This window comes from Phocoena phocoena, chromosome 19 (assembly GCF_963924675.1).
Source record: "Phocoena phocoena chromosome 19, mPhoPho1.1, whole genome shotgun sequence".
NCBI classification, from domain to species: domain Eukaryota; kingdom Metazoa; phylum Chordata; class Mammalia; order Artiodactyla; family Phocoenidae; genus Phocoena; species Phocoena phocoena.
Window position 1 is genome coordinate 18,438,311 of NC_089237.1, and position 18,557 is coordinate 18,456,867.

The 18,557-nt window shown below is 50.8% G+C and overlaps 1 protein-coding gene across 1 annotated transcript; it reads left to right on the top strand.

Annotated features, from left to right (window-relative positions):
- The first annotated feature begins 1,737 nt into the window (after nucleotides 1-1,737).
- Nucleotides 1,738-17,974, top strand: MEOX1 (mesenchyme homeobox 1). The gene is made up of 3 exons (XM_065897216.1): nucleotides 1,738-2,206; nucleotides 16,512-16,684; nucleotides 17,852-17,974. Exons 1-3 carry the CDS (start codon nucleotides 1,738-1,740, stop codon nucleotides 17,972-17,974), a joined length of 765 nt encoding a protein of 254 aa, XP_065753288.1.
- The last annotated feature ends 583 nt before the right edge of the window (nucleotides 17,975-18,557 follow it).

Below are 18,557 nucleotides of genomic sequence, written 5' to 3' on the forward strand. Positions count from 1 at the left end.
AGATGTGTGTGCAACAGGTAAGTCCTGGACAAAGCGGAGAGGTGAGTGTGGTTTGTGGCTATGACCCCATCTCCTCTACCAGCTGGCAACACCCTGGCCACCTGTTCTGGAAGACAGGATGCCTATTTCATGAAGAACATGTGTGCAGCCTCCAGTCTGCAGAACCGAGACCTGTGGCCCCTTCTGGGGGAACCCTGGGCATCTTTGAAACAAGCCAGCGGGGACATTGTTTTTCTGGTCCATTCCCATTTCAATCCCAATCCTGCTGCACTGGGCCATGGAAATATTCAGTGGGAGAGGAGCTCTGGCCCCATGTGCTTAGAAAGTTTTCCTCCAAGAAATTATATTAACCCTCCAGAGAGGCCAGCAAGGTCATGGGGATTGAGTAGACTGATTGCCCAGTTGAAATGGCAATATGTCCTTCTGTGATGGGCACCAGCCCGGAAGACCATGCAACCGTTTGCCGAAGAGAACTCCTTTGGGAATGAGAATCCCCTAATTCCTATTTCCATGCCCAGATTCCATGGAAACCTTGGCCTCTGGGGGTGGGGAAGGGGAAGCAGGTGGGTGAAGTTTACGGGACCAAAGAGCAGGCGGGGGAGGCCTGGAGAAACTTCAAGGAACTTATCTAAGTGTCTTTCCTTTGCCGTGGAGAAAAATGACTTGAAACGCCTCTGGAGAAGAGTGTGGCTAATTGGCATGTAAGTTGGGGGTTAAAGAGCGGAAGGAAGAATCTGATTGTTTTTTTAAGTTACTGAGAAAGTGAGAATGTCACTTTGGGCCGAGAGAAATCTTTTTTTTCTGGGGTGTGTCTTTCTACTACAGACCATAGTGGGCCGCTGAGACTTGCAAAAAAAGATTTCTTTTAATCCACCTTCCTTTTTGCAAGCAGCAGTAGAAGGGCCTTTAAATCAAATGCAATCAGCGAACTTGTCTCTTGCGCTCATTCCCCACTTCACTCCCTGGAACTTGATGGATTCTGGATATGACTTAAGTCTTTTTCCAAATCCAAGACTTGGGGAATTTTGTTAACAGTGCAATAAAATAACTTCATAGTGTTACAGGAGAAACATTAAAGAAATTGTGTGTGTGCTGCTCTCTTTCCTTAAAAAAAAAAAAAAATACAGACAATGTTTCTTTAAAAGACTCCATCTGCAAATCCCATTAGATGTGCATATAAGGTTTCTGATGATTAATAGTTGCCTACTCGGGTTTTGGTTGGAGGGGATCGTGTGTGTGCTGGTTAACCCCTCCCTCTCCTCTCTCACATTTCACTTCAGAAATCTGTCACTCTCTCCCCTACCGAAGGATTTAAAAGTGTGTCTCAGCAGCCCTGGACCAGCTCTTTGCAGGCATTTGCTGCGGGCTCCAAGACAAGCACTCATCAGCTGGTGCGTCTGGGCTGGGACAGTGAAAATGTTTAGTGTCATCGGCGACAAATACACGTACAGGGGACCCCACTAGGCAGGTTGGTGTGTCGGAGGGGGGGACCAGGAAGCCAGGAACGAAGTCCAACATAGGTGCGGGCACACGTACGTGTGGCCAGACACATGTGTGCGTAGCTGTAAGGAACAACGTTAGCTTTGGTTTTTGTTTTGGTTCCTGGGGTGAATTTTCTGTTGAACCTTTTTCCCTCCTGTTAAAAAAAATTTTTTTTTTTTGCATTTTTAACACTTTGAATATAAAAAGTGTAAGACTCCAGCCTTTGAAAGGACTGAGGCGTGCATCAGACAGCAGATGGATCCAGTGGCCAGCAGCTGCATGAGGGGCCCCCATCCCCCGGCCCCGGTCTGGGGCTGCCTTCGAAACCCTCACTCAGAAGGCAGTGGGGCCTCAGGCCTCCCCCACTACCCGCCAACCCCGTTCTCCTTCCACCAGAAACCAGACTTCCCAGGGACGGCAACAGCAGCGTACCCTGACTTCTCAGCCTCCTGCCTAGCAGCCACCCCACACAGCCTGCCCCGGGAGGAGCGCGGCTTCACTGAGCAGCACCCCGCCTTCCCACAACCTCCCGACTGGCACTTTCCTGTCTCAGAGGCCCGGCATAGGCTCAACCCGGGCCCAGCAGGGGGCTCCAAGGAGATGGGGGCCAGCAGCCCAGGCCTGGTGGACACCACGGGAGGCCCAGGCGAGGACTACGAGGTCCTTGGGCGCACTGCCAATGGGACGGAGAAGAAGTCAACCAGGCGGAAAAAGGAGAGTTCGGGTAAGTGCCTGAGGAACAGCTGACCGTTCCTTTGCTGTGTGACCTTGAGGAGGTTGCTTGCCCTCTCTGAGCCTAGGTATCCTGACCATGAATGCAGAACAATATGATCTAATCTACCCAAAGGCAGGAGACTTAGAACAGTTACTTTTGGGGTTGCTTCTACTCAGAGTTCTAAGATTCTCTGGTGACGGGGGCTATGTCTGTGTCCTCAGCTCTCCTGGGCCTTGGGAAGGATGTGCCGGCAAGAGAACGAAATAGGATCCACAAAGATTTGAAGGACATGTGGGACAGAGCCTCTGGGTACAGGCTGGCAAGGGCTGGAGAGGGGCTTTCCTGAACCAGGCTGCCTCTGGGTCACGCTTCTCCCCACCATGCCCCAGTCAGCTCCAAATGGTCCCAGAGCCCCAGGGCTTGCTCCCCAGGGGAGTCAGCTGAGACCAAGGCTCGGAGGGCGAGGACCAAGGCTGGGACCCCGGGCAGTCAAGTAGAACCAGGACTCCGTGTCTGCAGGAGTCTAGAGGGAGAGAAGCAGACATAGCGCAGGGACGCAAGAGGCAGGCAGTAAGAATTGGGGCAGACTGCCCATGAGGTATCGCCCTCTGCAGCTGGGCTGTGCCCAGGCCAAGGGGCAGCTCAGCATGCTAAGGTCTGGGTGACCCCCCCCACAAAAGGCCACTCCTCTGAGGAGTCCTCCTGAGGGATTGCCAGTCTTGGAGAAAGTCGGGGAGGCAGGCAGCAAAGGGTAAGCACTGGACCCCAGAGTGCAGGTAAAGCCCTGCTCGGCACTGGAGGAGCAGAGGCCAGATGATGGAGCTGACCTGCTTGTTCAGGTCCCAGCTAAAGTCCACCTGTTGTTTCCTCATTTCCCCGTGGGACTGCCCCGCACCGCCCACCCCCCCAGCCTCTCTCACTGCCCATTCACCTTTTGTCTGGTTTCCTGTCCCCACCTTGCCCGGAACAAGACAGTGCCCTTGCCTCCTGCCCCCACTGCCCCACTACGTCCTCCTGACGGCCGCCCTTGGGGCACATCTGTCTGTCTGAACCTACAGAAGACCTTTCATGGGGCTAACAAGGGGCAGGCAGCAAATGAGAGGACCGACTAACCAACGAGAACACTCTCTGCTTTGCTTTACGAAGCACTTTCAGGGTAGCAGATTTCCCGAGCATCTTTTTTTTGGCCAAGCATTGGCAGAGGTCCTGGGACTGCAGAGATGAATAAGGTGGTCTCACCCCCAAAGAGTTCAGACCGAGAGGGAGGAGAAGCCAGCAGATACCTTTCCGGCAGTGGATGTGCTGTGATCTAGGGGGTTCGAGGTGCTGCAGGAAACATACGATAAGTCTTTTGAGTCCCACAAGTTTTCGAGTTTGGTACAGCAGGTCTTGTCAGTGACTTGATTCTTTACACGTGGAAAAGGAGAGACTGAAAAGTCTGAGGGGATCTCTGCTAGCATGGAGTCAAAACAGAGTGACCCACTCATCTCGACGTACCCAGGACTTTTCTGGTTTTAGCATTGAAAGTCCAGTGTCCCCGGGACAGTTGGTCACCCTAGAAGAAAGCTCAAACCCCAGACTTCAGACCCCGAATCCCACACCCTTCAGTAGATTTCAAGCAGGATCCTCATTTTGAAATATCTGGTCTCCACGCTTGAAGAAGCCCCTCATTGTGCTCACAGTGGATGATAAAAACCACAGCCTTCCTGGCTACTAAATACAAGGGCCCTTTAAATCCCCAGCCAGTCAAACCCTGAACTATTCCTAAGCCTGGATGGAGATTTGCAGAGAATGGGGCACTTTCTGCTTCTCCTCTCCAATGAGCTGTCAGCCACTTGGCTCTGCGCCTGGTTGAAGAGCTCTCCCCTCCTTGGCGCCTGCCACTGTGGTTCCTCCATCTCTGCCCACATCCACCTTGGCTGCATCCAGCCACTTTCCAGGGACCTGTGAGCCAAGAGCCTTGGGAAGGCATGGGCAAAGCCAAGGGCTGGGCTTAGGCAAAAGCTCATTCCATGTTTCAGCAAGACCCAAATGCACCATCTTTCCTTTTGGCGAGTGGCCCATGGATGGCGCTGCTCACTTGCCAAGCAGCTGGCCACCCCAGATCGCCCTCTTCATAGGGTCAGCCTCTGGTGGGGGGAGTTTCCCACCCAGGAGGGAGCCTGGGCTCTCCCTCGAGGTCCCCTCAGAAGCAGCAGCAGGAGTAGCAGTCGCACAGGACAGGGCACAGCCAGCTGACTCTCATTCATTCTCTGGGGTTCCAGACCCTCTCTGGTCAGCATGGAAACCTTTTTTGCACGGCTGCTTGCATCTTCCTTCAGAATGTAACTGAAGGGGAAGGAGGCAGGAAAGATCAGTGTTGTAAGAGCCTAAAGAAAAGGGAAAGCGATGGACAAGGCTCACAGCCAACTCCAGGAGTCTGGAGTTCAGTTCACGAGAGACAAACCCACGAGGACCCCCGCCCCACCCTACCGATCCTGAGCCACTGGTTGCATTCTCTATTTTGAATTTTGACATTCTGCTCATTGTGGACTTTTGTATTAATTTTGATTTTTTAAACCTTTGCGTTAAAATATTCTTTCTCTTGATTACTGAGGTTTTTGGCACCCCTTGCATTTTGCATTCATCGTGTCTCACGCACCTCACCCTGGCCCCTGCTAAGCCGTCTCTGGAAGGTTAACCAGCATTGCCCAGGAGTGTGTTTTCCATCGTGCTTCACAATCAGGCAGTCAGGTTGCAGGGTCGGCACTGCCACTTTTGGCTGCTTGACTCTGGGAAAGGTCTTAAATTCTTGGAGTCTCTGTTTCCCCAGCTGTAAAATGGGACTATAACAATATCACTCTCCATATGGAATCACTGTGAAGGTTAAATTCTGCGATCTGTGAGATTAACACTGTGTCTGGCACATGAGTTCGATAAATAGCAGCTATGAATGGTCTTAGGCCCATATTTCCAGAACCAGTCTTCAGAACATAGAATCTGATAAATAGCCCTATGTTACGGGCGACAGTGGAATTGAATATTTCAAATACGCTGTCTCAGAAGTTCCTGAGTCTGGGGTATAAGATGTGGGAATTTCTCGCAATCGTTGTTGGTCCTGAAATCCAGTTGCCATTCACTAGGAGCCTGGAGCTCAGAGATCTGCCAGAGAGGCTGGGGTAGGGGGTGAGTCACGCCTGGTAAATGTGTCCCACACTGGCTGGCCTGGCCAGGCGGGTCCGGTAACAGAAAGTTACTGAAAGTTTGTTTCAAAAGGAACGTTCTCTGCTCTCTCCTCTTCTTCCTCTGCCAGTCCCAGCTGCTCCCCCATCACTCCCCATTACTGGAAGTGGAGCCGATTTGCTGAGGGAGATGGTCAGGAAAGCAGGGGTCCTCGGCTCCTACCCTGAGACTTTCTGTTGGTTCACAGCACAAAACTGATTTAGGAGACAGCTGCGATAGTAACTCATCCCAACGGCTCCCGCCCTGGGGCCAGGGGGTGTTAAAGACCCCTGCTGGCAAGGACAGCTGCAAGGCCACTCTTGTTTGCCCCCAATCTGTCGTTGCTACCGTGGTCGTCTTTAATTTATGGGAATGAAGGATTTCGCGGTGATTTCCTGACGGGGTTCAAGGGAAGGTCGCGCGTGATCAGCCCGGCTACAGGTGAATCTGATCGCCCGCCTGGGAGAGTCGCGGTGCCCCGGATCAGCTCAGCGCCGCTCGCCGACACTCACTCTGCCTTCATCAGACTCGCTTTGCCCCATCCTCCTGCAGCTCCAACACGCGTGCCTCCCAGGGCTTCTCCTTCCCCGATTTCTCCCCTGCAAGATCTGATGTCCACCTCCCCGTGCCCAGCTTACGCGCACTCTCAATTTCCCCTGAGGTTGAAAAACCCTCCACAGATGACCTCTTTCCCTGCTTATTTCCCGCTACAGGCCACCCCTCCCACCTCCATCTTCACTCACCTTGCCACGAAACCATACCAGTTTACTTGTCTTGCAAAGGCACCCCACATTTTCTCCCCATGCCCCCGCCCCCCGCATTTGCTCAGTTCTTCGCCTTGCCTCAAAGACCCTTCTCTTCCCGGGCTCTTCTGCCTACTTATTTTAACATCCAGCTTGAAAGCCACCTACTCCAAGGACCCTCCCTTTCTTTCTTTCCTTCCTTCCTTCCTTCCTTCCTTCCTTCCTTCCTTCCTTCCTTCCTTCCTTCCTCCCTTCCTTCCTTCCTCCCTTCCTTCCTTCCATCCTTCTTTCCTTTATGACTCCACTTGTACCTAGCATCATTTTCAGTGAAAGTTACAGTTCAGAAGTTTCAAACTATAGTATCGCTAGAACCTGTGCTGATTTTATAAATACAGCTTGTAACTTCATAAAGGAGCTCCCCTGCATTTTCTTACCTTTGAACATCTTGCATTTGAAATCTGCTTTTTTAAAAATTGTGGTCAAGAACACATAATGTAAGATTTACCATCATAACCATTTTTGACCATGCAGTTCGGAAGCATTAACTATATGTTCACTGTTGTGCAACAGATCTCTAGATCTTTTTCATCTTATAAAAGGAAAACTCTATATCCGTTGAAAAACAACTCCCCTTTACCCTCTCCCCACGGGCCCTGGCACCCAGCATTCTACCCTCCGGTTTCTAAAAATTTGATTACTCTAGATACCTCATGTAAGTGGAATCGAGCAGTATCTGTCTTTTTGTGACCGGTTTAGCTCAGCACAACGTCCTCAAGGCTCATCCATGTTGTAGCACATGATAGGATGTCTTTATTTTTTTAAGGCTGAATAATATTCTATTGTATGTGTGTGCACGTTTTCTTCATCCATTCATCTGTCATTGGACACTTGGGTTGCTTCCACCTCTTGGCTATTATGAATAATTCTTCAATGAACATGGGTGTGCAAATATCTCTTTGAGATCCTGCTTTGAATTCTTTTGGATATATAACCAGAAGTAGGACTGCTGGATCAGGTGGTAATTCCATTCTTAATTTTTTGAGGAACCTCCATGCTGTTTTCCATAGCAGCTGTACTATTTTACAATCCCACCAACAGTGCACAGAGTTCCAATTTCTCCTTTCTCCATATCCTTGCCAACACTTGTTATTTTCAGGGGTTTTTTTGATAGTAGTCATGCTAGTAGGTATGAGGTGATACTTCATTGTGGTTTTGATTTGTATTTCCCTAATGATTGGTGGTGTTGAGCATCTTTTCATATGCTTATTGGCCATTTGTATATCTTCTTTGGAGAAATGTCTATTCAAGTCGTCTGTCCAGGTTTAAATTGGACTGTTTGATTTTTGTTGTTGACTTGCAGGAGTTCTTTGTATATTCTGGATATTAATCCCTTATCAGACGTATGGTCCACAAATATTTTCTCCCATTCCTTAGGTTGCCTTTTTATTCTGTTGATTGTTTCCTTTGCTACACAGAAATGTTTAAGTTTGTTGTAGTTTTGTCTATTTTTGCTTTTGTTGACTATGCTTTTCGTGTCATATCCAAGAAATCATCACCAAATCCAATGTCATGAAGATTTCCCTCCATGTTTTCTTCTAGGAGTTTTCTAGTTTTAGGTCTTACATTTTTATGCCTTTAATGCATTTCGAGTTAATTTTTACATATGGTGTAAGGTAAGGATCCAACTTTATTCGTTTGCCTGTGGAGATCCAGTTTTCCCAGCACCGTTTGTTGAAGACTGTGCCTTCCCCACTGTGTAGCCTTGGCACCTTTGTTGAAGATCATTTGACCATCTACGTGAGGGCTTATTTCTGGGCTCTCTATTCTGTTCCATTGATCTAAGTGTCTGTTTTTGTGCCAGTACCATAATGATTTGATTACTATATCTTTGTAATATGTTTTGAAATCAGGAAGCCTGAGGCCTCCAGCTTTGTTTTTCTTTCTCAAGATTGTTTTGGCTATTCAGGGTTCTTTGAGATCCCATGTGAATTTTTGGATGATTTTTTTTTTTCTATTCTTGCAAAGAAATGCCATTGGGATTTTGATAGGGATGGCATTGAATCTGAAGATCACTTTGAGTAATATGGACATTTTAACAATATTAAGTCTTTCGATCCATGAACACAGGATGTCTTTCCATTTATTTGTGCCTTTAATTTCTTTCAACAATGTTTTGTAATTTTCATTGTACAAGTCTTTTGCCTCCTTAGTTCAGTTTATTCCTACGTATCCTATCCTTTTTGATGCTATTATAAATGGGATTGTTATCTTAATTTCCCTTTTGGATTGTTCATGTATAGAAACACAAATGATTTGTGCATGTTGATTCTGTAACCTGCAACCTTGTTGAATTTATTTATTAGTTCTAAGAGGCTTTTGTGGAATCTTTAGGGTTTTCCACATACAAGATTATTTCATCTATAAACAGAGATTACTTTACTTCTTCCTTTCTGATTTAGGTGCCTTTTATTTCTTTTTCTTGCCTGAGTGCTCTGGCTAGGACTTCCAGTATTATATTGAATAGAAATGGTGCGAGTGGGCCTCCTTTCCCTAGTTTCTGATATTAGAGGAAACTATTTCCCTTTTTCACCACTGAGTATGATATTAGCTATGGGCTTTTCATATACGGCCTTTATTATATTGAGATAATTTCCTTCTACTCTTAGTTTGTTGAGTGTCCAAGAATCCTTTCATGACCTCTCTCCCCTCACACATGGAGCATACCTTGCTGACATCTCCATCTTAGAATCAAACCACAGTTGGCCCATATCCAGAGTTCTAGATGCATATAGCTGCCTTTGTCCTTAAAATTGAAGTGTCTAGAGGGCTGGGATGCTATCTGATTCACCTGTGCAGTCTCCCTAGCACCTACTGAAACATGTGTACACAGGAGAAGCTCATTCAATGTCTGGCCAATAGCCTCTAGTGCAGCCTGGCATTCACTCATTCATTCTCTCACTTTCTCTCTGAGAGTGGCTCCACCGCCTGGCATGAGGGTTTTCACCATGCGCGATGTGCTTCTGGAAAATGCATCAGGATTTTTACAGTCTCACTCACAAAAAAGTGTGCAGAGAGCCAGACTTCAGTCATAAAACCAGCCCAGGGTCAGGGTGAGTGCTGGGTCAGAAAGATGTATAATATTCACACGCAGGTTGGACTTGCAGGAATCCGCTACGGGGTACCGGGGTTGCATCCCAAGGACTCCCATGGCTGGAGCTGTTGTGGCTGAGCAAAAAGGGGACCCACCACGGCCAGGCAGTTAGGGGGGCTCACGGCTGGGCAACGAGAGGGCCCAGCTGCCACATGGACAAGTGACTGTGCTCTCCAGTCTAGAGGAATGGTACCTTTTTCTGATTTGCAGAGCCGTCCCTATGGCCTTGCATCAGCCTTGCCAAGCACCCCTCAATGGCCTTGCTCCCTCTCTCTCCTCAGTGATAACCACGGATATGGGGAGTTGGGGGCATCTTAGTTTGCTTGGGCCGCCATAACAAATACCACAGACTGGGTAGCTTAAACAACAGACATTTATTTTCCCACAGTTCTGGAGGCTGGAAGTCAAAGATCAAGATGATGACAGGTTTGGTTTCTGCCGAGGCTTTTCCCTTTGGTTGGTAGACAGCCGCCTTTTTTGTCATGTCTTCACGTGGCCTTTCCTCTGTGTGTGCACATCCCTGGTGGCCCTCTGTGTGTCCTAATCTCTTCTTATGAAGACACTAGTCAGATTGGATTAGGGCTCACCCTAACCGCCTCATTTTAATTTAATCCCCTCTTGAAAGACCCTATCTCAAAATACAGTCACATTCAGAAGTACTGGGGGTTAGAATTTCAACATATTAATTGGTGGGGGGGACACAGTTCAGCCCATAAACAGAGGGTACAGGGACAAAGTTCTAGCAGCGGGACAAATGCTCCAGTCCTGGGTCCGTTGGCCACTAGCGTTTGCCCATTCAGACAGAGCGTTGCTTCTGGCCACAAGCAGATGCCCGCATTCTTATCTTACTCCCATCAAGAGAGAAGAAAAAAAGTGGAGACTGTTTTACTAATGAATCTCTAAAAAAGCAGGCTGTTGGACAGAGGAAGAAGGAAAGGAGGTAATAACAAAATAAATGGACAACCTCAGTTGAGTGTCGCCTGGGTCACAAACGTGACACCGAGTATCAGGCTGAGCGATCTCAAATCCACACTCACCCCTTTCTGAGGGGCAGGACTCGAGGCCCCTGCAGACCCCTGGGGCCAGCTTCCCCAGTGCCCACTCCACTCACGGAATCAGGGTGCTCTGGCCCCTGGCCAGGATTCCTCTCGCAGTCCCCACCCCCATTCCAGACTCTTCTATGTCATGTTATCCTTGAACTCAGTGGTGGAGAAGCAGTGTGAGCAGTGGGCCCTGGGTCTTGAAGCCTACGCTTCCTTCGGTGACAGCTGAGCGTGACATCTGGAACTGATAAACACAAACAAAGCCCAGCGCTGCTCTCGCCTGCCCCAACCATCTCAGAAACTTGCTGCTGTTCCAGCCTCTCATTTCCACCGCCCCCGTACCCCCTCCACTTCTCTGCTCCCCTCTTTCACGGTCCCCACACCCCATCTCCTCACCCAGTCCATTCCACTATCCCTCATCACTGCCCATCCTCACCCACCCCCCGCCACCTGGGACTCTCAGCAAAGATGACTCTAGCCCCAGGTATTCCCCTCCCTGAATCCCCCAGCCCCACTGCTGGGCTCCTCAAAGAGGCTGGGAGCCTCACCAGGTCTCTTCAGGCCCCCATGGGAGACAGAAAGGGCCCGGACATTGAGGTGCGTCGGGACCCAGAGAGAAAGTCAAGCCAGTCCCAGGAAGCCAGGGAGGTCTGGATGCAAACGCCCATCTGGTCTTGGGACTGGCTCCATCCAGGTCTTGTCTATTTTCAGGGCTTTGACTCCTCCCTCTGAAGTTGAAAGTATCAAAACTAACGAGCACATTAAAGGTCTGGTCTGTAGCCCAGGAAGCTGTAGACCCCATTTTCAGAGGATCTGCCAAGGGGAGTCCCAGGGAGGCAGACCTGGACCCAGACCCAGACGCCATCCCTGGAGCGAGCACAGCTCCATACTCATCACCCCTGCAGTGCAGTGTGACGTAGCCTGAACTGGTCCCAGGGGACTTCTGGCAAGCCATTTAGTCTCTGGGTCTTAATTTCCTCGTCTGTTCCATGGGCTAATGTGTACCTTACCTACCTCACAGGATAATTAAGAGGACCCAGTAGGAAGCAGCCTAACAGTCAGGAAATAGCTTCCTATAAAGGAAATCTGGGTTCTCAGCCCAATTCTGCTGCTAACTTGCTGTGTGTCTTTAAGCAAGTTTCTTACCTTCTCTAGGCTCACCTGTAAGATATAAAGGCCACATCAGATCATCTCTAAGTCCCCTTCCAGGTCTACTATTCTATGATTCTGTAGTACAGAGGAAAACCCCAAAGAAGTTTATCTCTGGGGGAAAGAAATCCATTGTCAATTGTCAACTGCAAAGTGCTACCCGAATATGGGGCTTGTGGCTGTCTATCTGGTCCCGGATAGAAATTTATGTTAACTGGCTGTTAGAGTTGGGGAGTAGGAATACAGGACTCCAAAAAGGCACGTTCCCCAAGGTCTATCTGAACCTCCCCGTAGTTCCGATAAAGCTGTCTGCTAACTTTAAGAAGGTCTGCCAAACGTGATAGCTACTTATGAAATAATTTACCTCGGATGGTGTAAAAGCTCATGGTGGAAACCGCAATCACACACACATCCTGTTTGCATTTCTCTGGGTGCTCCGGACCATTCTATCATGGCCCTGCTCCCTCTGAGGGTGTGCAGAGGGTGGGGCGGGGCCGGGGGTCTCCTCCTTAACCACAGAGGCAGCCAGCTGAGCACCGGCCTCCTCCCTCTGCAGTCCTGGAAGAGGCACCCGCTGGCCCTGAGGAAGAATCAGGACCAGGAGGACTGACGTGGATTGTCACGCTGATCAGTGCTAGTTACTGCGCCTGGAAGCAATAGAGACACGGATTCAAGTACAAATGTGCAAAAGTAGTGGAGAAGGGAAAACAGTTAAAAGGCCAGACGTTGAAAAGGCATCCCTTTCACACAGCTCTGGAGATGTGGTGCCTTGAGATGCACTGTGTTTTATCTCCGCCTGTGTCATCTCTCCAGCATCATCTCCAGTAGAACCTCTTCCGGTGGTTCTCCAAAAGGAGCCTCAGCTGTGTGCCAGGCACTGTGCTAAGTGTTAACACACATTACCCATCTCGTTTTACCTTCTCAGAAGTCTTCCGATCACAGGGGGTGAGGCTATTCTGTTTTACAAATGAGGAAGCTGAAGCTCAGAGAACTTAAGGGACTTGCCCAAGGTCAGAGAGCCCTTTCTTGGAGCCAGCTAAGGCTCAGGCTCTCCAAGAGGTCCTCAGAAATCTCTGCAAACACAACTCCCTTCCACGCAGCTCCAGGCTTGGGGTGCTGTGCATGTCAGAGGGAGAGAGAAATTCCCCAGCATAGCCCTGATCTTTGGGCTGAGGGCCTTGGGAAGGCTGCGGAGGGCCTTGGGACAGAACACACAACACACTGTTCCTTCCTGCTGACTGAAGGGTGTAACCTGGGGCCAAGACAAGAATCTTTGAAACTGGAAAGGACCTCAGATTCCAGGCCGGGGTTTCTCAACAGAAGAGGGAGTAGGGAGAGAAGAGAGTGCCAGGGTGGCGTATTAGAAAAGAACTCTGACAACAGCTCGCCCAGGGAAAGAAGGCCCAGCCCAATCCCATATTTCTACCCGTGGGGAAGCTGAGGCCAGAGAGGGGAGGGAGGCTCCCCAACAAAGGGATCAAACCATCTTGGGGGTAGCGTGCATAGGAACTGTGCGCGTGATCCAGCAGAACGGACACCCCCCGCCAGAAACGGTATAAAAGTACTTATTTTTCTTTGTCTTTTCCTATCTTGATGAAAATGTTACCATTTTTTATACTATTGTAGAACAAAGAGAACCATAACTTCCACTTTCGTTTTCATAGCTAACTTGCCATACTTCTGACCCCTTTGTCATTTCTTTCTTTTTTTTTTTTTTTGCGGTACGCGGGGCCTCTCACTGCTGTGGCCTCTCCCGTTGCGGAGCACAGGCTCTGGACGCGCAGGCTCAGCAGCCATGGCTCACGGGCCCAGCCGCTCCGCGGCATGTGGGATCTTCCCAGACCGGGGCACGAACCCATGTCCCCTGCATCGGCAGGCGGACTCTCAACCACTGCACCACCAGGGGAGCCCTGTCATTTCTAACAGTGATCAAAGTTCTTACCCCTCTGGGAAGCTGATGAAGGACAAAGGTTCTTCCAGTGTCAGTTGCCACCCCCTCTAGTGGGTGTTGCCCCGAGGTTCACACAGGGGCTCAGACACTCAATTCCCAGCCCAGGCTCCTTTGTCTTATTTCTTCTTTCCCATCCTGAGGCCCCAGTGCCTAAATCAGGATACTAAGAGGTGAGAGAGGACAGTGGATAGGGAGGGGTTTGGCCTGGTTGACAATGGTCAGCTGCCCCCATAACCAGTCCAAGACCAGCTCCAAAGGTCTCCTCCCTTTATCTCCCTTCTTCTGTCTAGGAAGGATTATGTGCAGAACTCTGTGTATGTGGGGGGGGGGGGGTATTTGGGGGGTTTCCATAGGGAACCTGTGCACACCTCAGCAGGCCTGGGAGAAGGGGAGGGTGGGTGTGGGCATCGATCCAGGGCCCACAGGAGCCCTGGAGGTGGAGACGAGCAGAACTGCGATGGTCCAGGTCCAGCTGCCAGCCAGCCGACGCAAGATGGAGAACCTGACGCCAGGGTTGATGGCTAAGGCTCTAGTCAGGTGGATCTGGATTCGAATCTCGGTTCTGCGGCCCAAAAAGCTGCCTGGCACACTGGGCAAGTTCCCGGGCCTCTCTGAGGCTGCTTCTGCCTCTATCTACTGAGAAGGATTTAGCAAACATTTAGCAAGAACCTCCTAAGTGCCAGGTACAGTAGCAAGTGAGAAAAAGCAGTTACATCCCTGGGGAGAGAGCGCTATTAATCAAATTATCACACAAATCCACACGACAAAGCTAAAGGGATAATACTACTACCTACTCCTACGTGTGGTGTATGGGGAGGATTAAAGCAGTGACTGCGTCTTAGCATTAAAGCAGTGACTGCGTCTTAGCACGTGGAAGCCTTTAAGAAACAGTAGCTATTACCCCAGCCCCTCAGATGGCGTCTCAAGGAATTGAAGAATCGGAAGAATACTTTATATTTGTCCACAGCTTTAGAGTTTTAAAAGCATTTCCCACACACAGCAGCTTGTCCAAGCTTCCCAAAACCTCTGGGAGGTAGATTTCTGGATGAGAAGCCCAGAGAGGTTAAGCGACTTCCCCAGAGGCTCCAGCAAGAAGATCCAGGATTCAAACGTCGGGGCAAGTCCTCTGGGTTTAACACCCCCGCTGCTGCGAAAGCTTAGAGCTGGGAAATACTGAGCTCCAGGACAGGAGCGGATGGGAAACAATCCAGGTTTCCCAGCCTCGCTCTGGGCGCGCAGGCGAGGATGTGCTCCGGAATGGGCGTCCCTCCGCGGCGTGACTGTGACCGCCCCTCCCTCCCGGGCTCCCGCCAGCCAAGGCTGAAGACTCCTGGGGGACCCCAGCCAGGCGGCGCGTCCTTCCCCGCCAGCCCCGGCTCTGCTTCCGGAGGGGTCTGGGCAGACAGCCCGGCAGGAGAACTCGCCCCCTTCCTTCCCGCCCCCGGGCGCGCCTGGCAGGCGGCCCACCCGGATCCGGCACGGGCAGCCGAGCATCGTGGTTGCGGGGACCCCCGGTGGCGGCACCCGGGCGGCGGACCCTCCTTCGCCTCTTCTGCTTCCCGGGGGACGTCGGGAGGGGACGGGCGGCTCCCCCTTCTATCCGGCTCCCGGAGGCGTGGCGCGGGGGCGGAGGACGCGCAGACAGAAGTGCAAGGGGGACTGCGTGGAAAGCGCTAGAAAGAACCGGCGGGCTGACGTTCCCATCGGGAACGTGGGGTGGACGAGGGGGCTCCACATCCCCGTCCCGCTCGGCAATCTGGCCGCTTGGCCGGGCTGCCTGTATGTACAAGGGCAATGAAGTGAAAGACTTCTAACTTTTAAAAGCGCTGCAGTAAAACGTGCTTCCTGGAGCCCTTCCCGGGCCACGTGGCACGCGTTGTGTAGGTGTGTCGGTCTGCTTCCTGTGTGCTTCTCCATCCACCACCGCCCCTTCCCCTGTTCAGATCACGATACAGTCCTTTCTGGGTGCACAGTACTTTACAGTTTGTAAAGCCTTCCTACATATATTTCATTGGAACACTGTGTGAGTCAGACTGCCTGAGTTGGATTCCTGTCCCCACCACTCACTGGCCAGATGAACTGGATGAACTTGGACAACTTGCTTCACTTCTCTGTGCTTAGTTTTCTGGTCTATAAAATGAGTCTCATCCTAGAACTCGCCAGGCTGAATTACTGTGAGGATTAAGTGGCTGATGCATGTAAGGTGCTTGATTCCTGTACCCGTTACCAGCTATGGTTGAGCCCCTGCCCTGTCGAACTCAGAGCCTTCTTCGTAAATGAACTTACCAGACCTGGCCCCTCCTGGTGTCAGAGCGTTGGGGGGCAACGGGAGAAACTTAAGGCAGCACTTCTCAATTTACACGTGCACACGCCTCCCCTGGGAATCTGGCTGAAATGCGGGCTCCGATTCAGTAGGTCTGAGGATGGAGTGAGGTGGAGCTCCTGCAAGTCTGACAGCTCCCTGGCCACACTACTGCTGCCACCAGGCACCCTCTGAGTAGCCAGGTCTTAGAGCAGAGGTTTGTAACCATGACCATGTGTCAGACTCATCGAAGGCTTGTTAAAACAGATCACTGGGAAAAACAAAAACCAAAAAAACAGATCGCTGGGCCCCACTCCCGTAGTTTCTGATTCAGCAGGTGTGCGGTGAGGCCCAAGGATCTGCATCTCTAACAAGTTCCTAGGTGATGTTTCTGTCGTTGAGGACAGAGAACCTCAGTTTTAGAGCATCCTGCCCCACAAGCTTACAGCCACTGCTAATGTCAAGCTGTGGGTAGGTGGGGACTGAGGTGGGGTGGAGATCATTAAAACAGCCAAGGGCAGTTTCTTGTGCTTTGGGAATTAAAAACAGTTGTGGGGGAGGTGTGCCTGAGGTTGATATCCAAAAATCTTTCCAGTTCTCTGGGGGTGAAGACGCTAGAATGAATGATAAAGGGACACCGTGGGTTCTTTCTCAGCATCCTTTCAAAATAAGAGCAACAGGGAAACGCTGCCCCGCTTCTGCTTGAGGACAAAAAGAAAGGGAACCAAGGCCCTTGCGGCTCACTTCCTCCTGTTTGGGGCCCTCTCTCCCCAGACAACCAGGAGAACCGAGGGAAGCCAGAGGGCAGCAGCAAGGCCCGCAAGGAGCGGACGGCCTTCACCAAGGAGCAGCTGCGGGAGCTCGAGGCCGAGTTTGCTCATCACAACTACCTGACCCGGCTCCGGAGATACGAGATAGCCGTAAACCTGGACCTCTCCGAGCGGCAGGTGCCCCTCCTCTTCTGGCCATCCCTCCTTTCCTGTGCTCTGTCATACCCCTCTCTTCCCCCGCTTCTCCCAGAACCTCCTTCGTCTTCTCCCTCTGCCCCAGTCCAGTGGTCCTCAACTCTGGCTGTACCTGACAATCACCTGCGGAGATTCTAATAACACCAGTGCCTGGGCTCCACCCGCTAGAGATTGTTTTCATTGGTCTGAGGTGAAGTCCAGGCATCAGAATTCATCGAAGGTCCCCGAGGTGATTCTCACATGCAACCAGGGTCGAAACCTCTGATCTGGTTATCCCTAGACTTGAGCGTGCAGTGGAATTATCCAGGCCCTGTTTAAAACGCAGCTTCCGGAGCTCCACAGAGCGATTTTCCAGTAATAATGAGTGGGGCCAGGAATCTGCATTTCTAGTAAGTTCTCCAGGTGATTTGGATTTGCAGCTGGTTCCTGGACACACTCTGAGAAAAGCTTCCTAGCCCTTTGTTTTGGGCTTTCTCTCAGAGCATTCCATCCATACCCGTGCTCTGACATGGAATAAAATATTATTATTATTATCATCGATTGCAGCTTTCAGTTGAGAGAGCATCTGCCAAAATGCTGGATTTAGAATCAGAGGACTTAGATTCAGATCCCGCCTCTACCCTTTCGTAGCCCTGAGACCTCTGGGACATGTCTTCTCCTAACCTCTCTTGGTCTCCATCTGTAAGGCAGTGTCATAACGCCACCCTGCAGTTTTACCTGCAGGTAAATGCTGAAGCTCAGATGAGAAAATGTCCAGACCAGAGCTATCTAAGCTGAAAAGTGCTTTATAAATGTGCCTAAGGGTGAGGTTGGTGATCCTGTGTTCCCAGATGCTTGGGTAATAGAAGCTACAGGGAGAGGGTGTTGGCACAGGAGGGGAGGGGCTTGTGAAAGGGGGTGGGGCCAGTGTGACTTTTAGAACTGGTTCTTCTGTCGGGCTTTCTTTATCTGGAGACATAAGACAAGCCTCTGGGCTGATTGGTGGGTCTTCCCTTTCAATTCCTGGAGCCTTTGGAGGCGTGGGGAGGGGCAAGCAGAATTTGGAGCTGGGTGGTCCCCAGAGCTGCACCCCAGGTAGCTTCAGCATCAATATGAGGAAATGGTCACACCTGCCGTGAAGCGACCAGGCTCCTCTGCTTCCTTCATCAGGTCAAAGTGTGGTTCCAGAACCGAAGGATGAAGTGGAAGCGCGTGAAGGGGGGTCAGCCCATCTCCCCACATGGGCAGGACCCCGAGGATGGGGACTCTGCCGCCTCTCCAAGTTCAGAGTGAAATTCTCCAGGGAGAAAAAAAAGACTGAGGACTGAGCCCCATACCAACTACCCCCACCCCAATCCTACCTTCACCTTCTCCCACCCACCCAGGGCAGCCTCTCCACATCTCGCAGTGACTCTTGGATAGGAAGCTGCCCAGGGTTCCCGGGAGCCTTGAAGTTTCCCAGAAAGCTCTGTCCAGCATTGCTCTATCTTAGCAGCCCCTTCCCCAGGGCCTTTGCTTCTCACATTTCTCATGGAGTCAGTCATACAGCAGCCAGAATGGACCCTAGTGAATCCCAGGAATAGCTCCAGGGACACTGTTTCTCGGAGTCTCAGCTGCCACTCATGAACACAGATGCCCCCAAAGAAAGGAAAGGAGACACACACACCCTAGACCACCCTTCCTTTCTGGGCTCTATATCTGAGGCTTTGGGGGACCTCAAAGGTCCCAAAACCCGAGGGGAAATCAATGTGAGGAAGTTGAGGTCAGAAACTTAGCTGCTACAAATCAGAAGCCATCCCTGGATCCAAATTTGCTGGTGAAATGGGAAAGTTCATGATCACTAGCTAGAAGCAGTCAGCCAGCAGAACAGCCTGGT

What these genes read in the sequence shown, in the direction of transcription:
- MEOX1 (XM_065897216.1), top strand. Translation starts at nt 1,738, where the DNA reads ATGGATCCAGTGGCCAGCAGCTGCATGAGGGGCCCCCATCCCCCGGCC. An exon ending in GCGGAAAAAGGAGAGTTCGG is followed by an intron (nt 2,207 to 16,511) that starts GTAAGTGCCTGA and finishes CTCTCTCCCCAG; the next exon opens with ACAACCAGGAGAACCGAGGG. An exon ending in TGGACCTCTCCGAGCGGCAG is followed by an intron (nt 16,685 to 17,851) that starts GTGCCCCTCCTC and finishes TTCCTTCATCAG; the next exon opens with GTCAAAGTGTGGTTCCAGAA.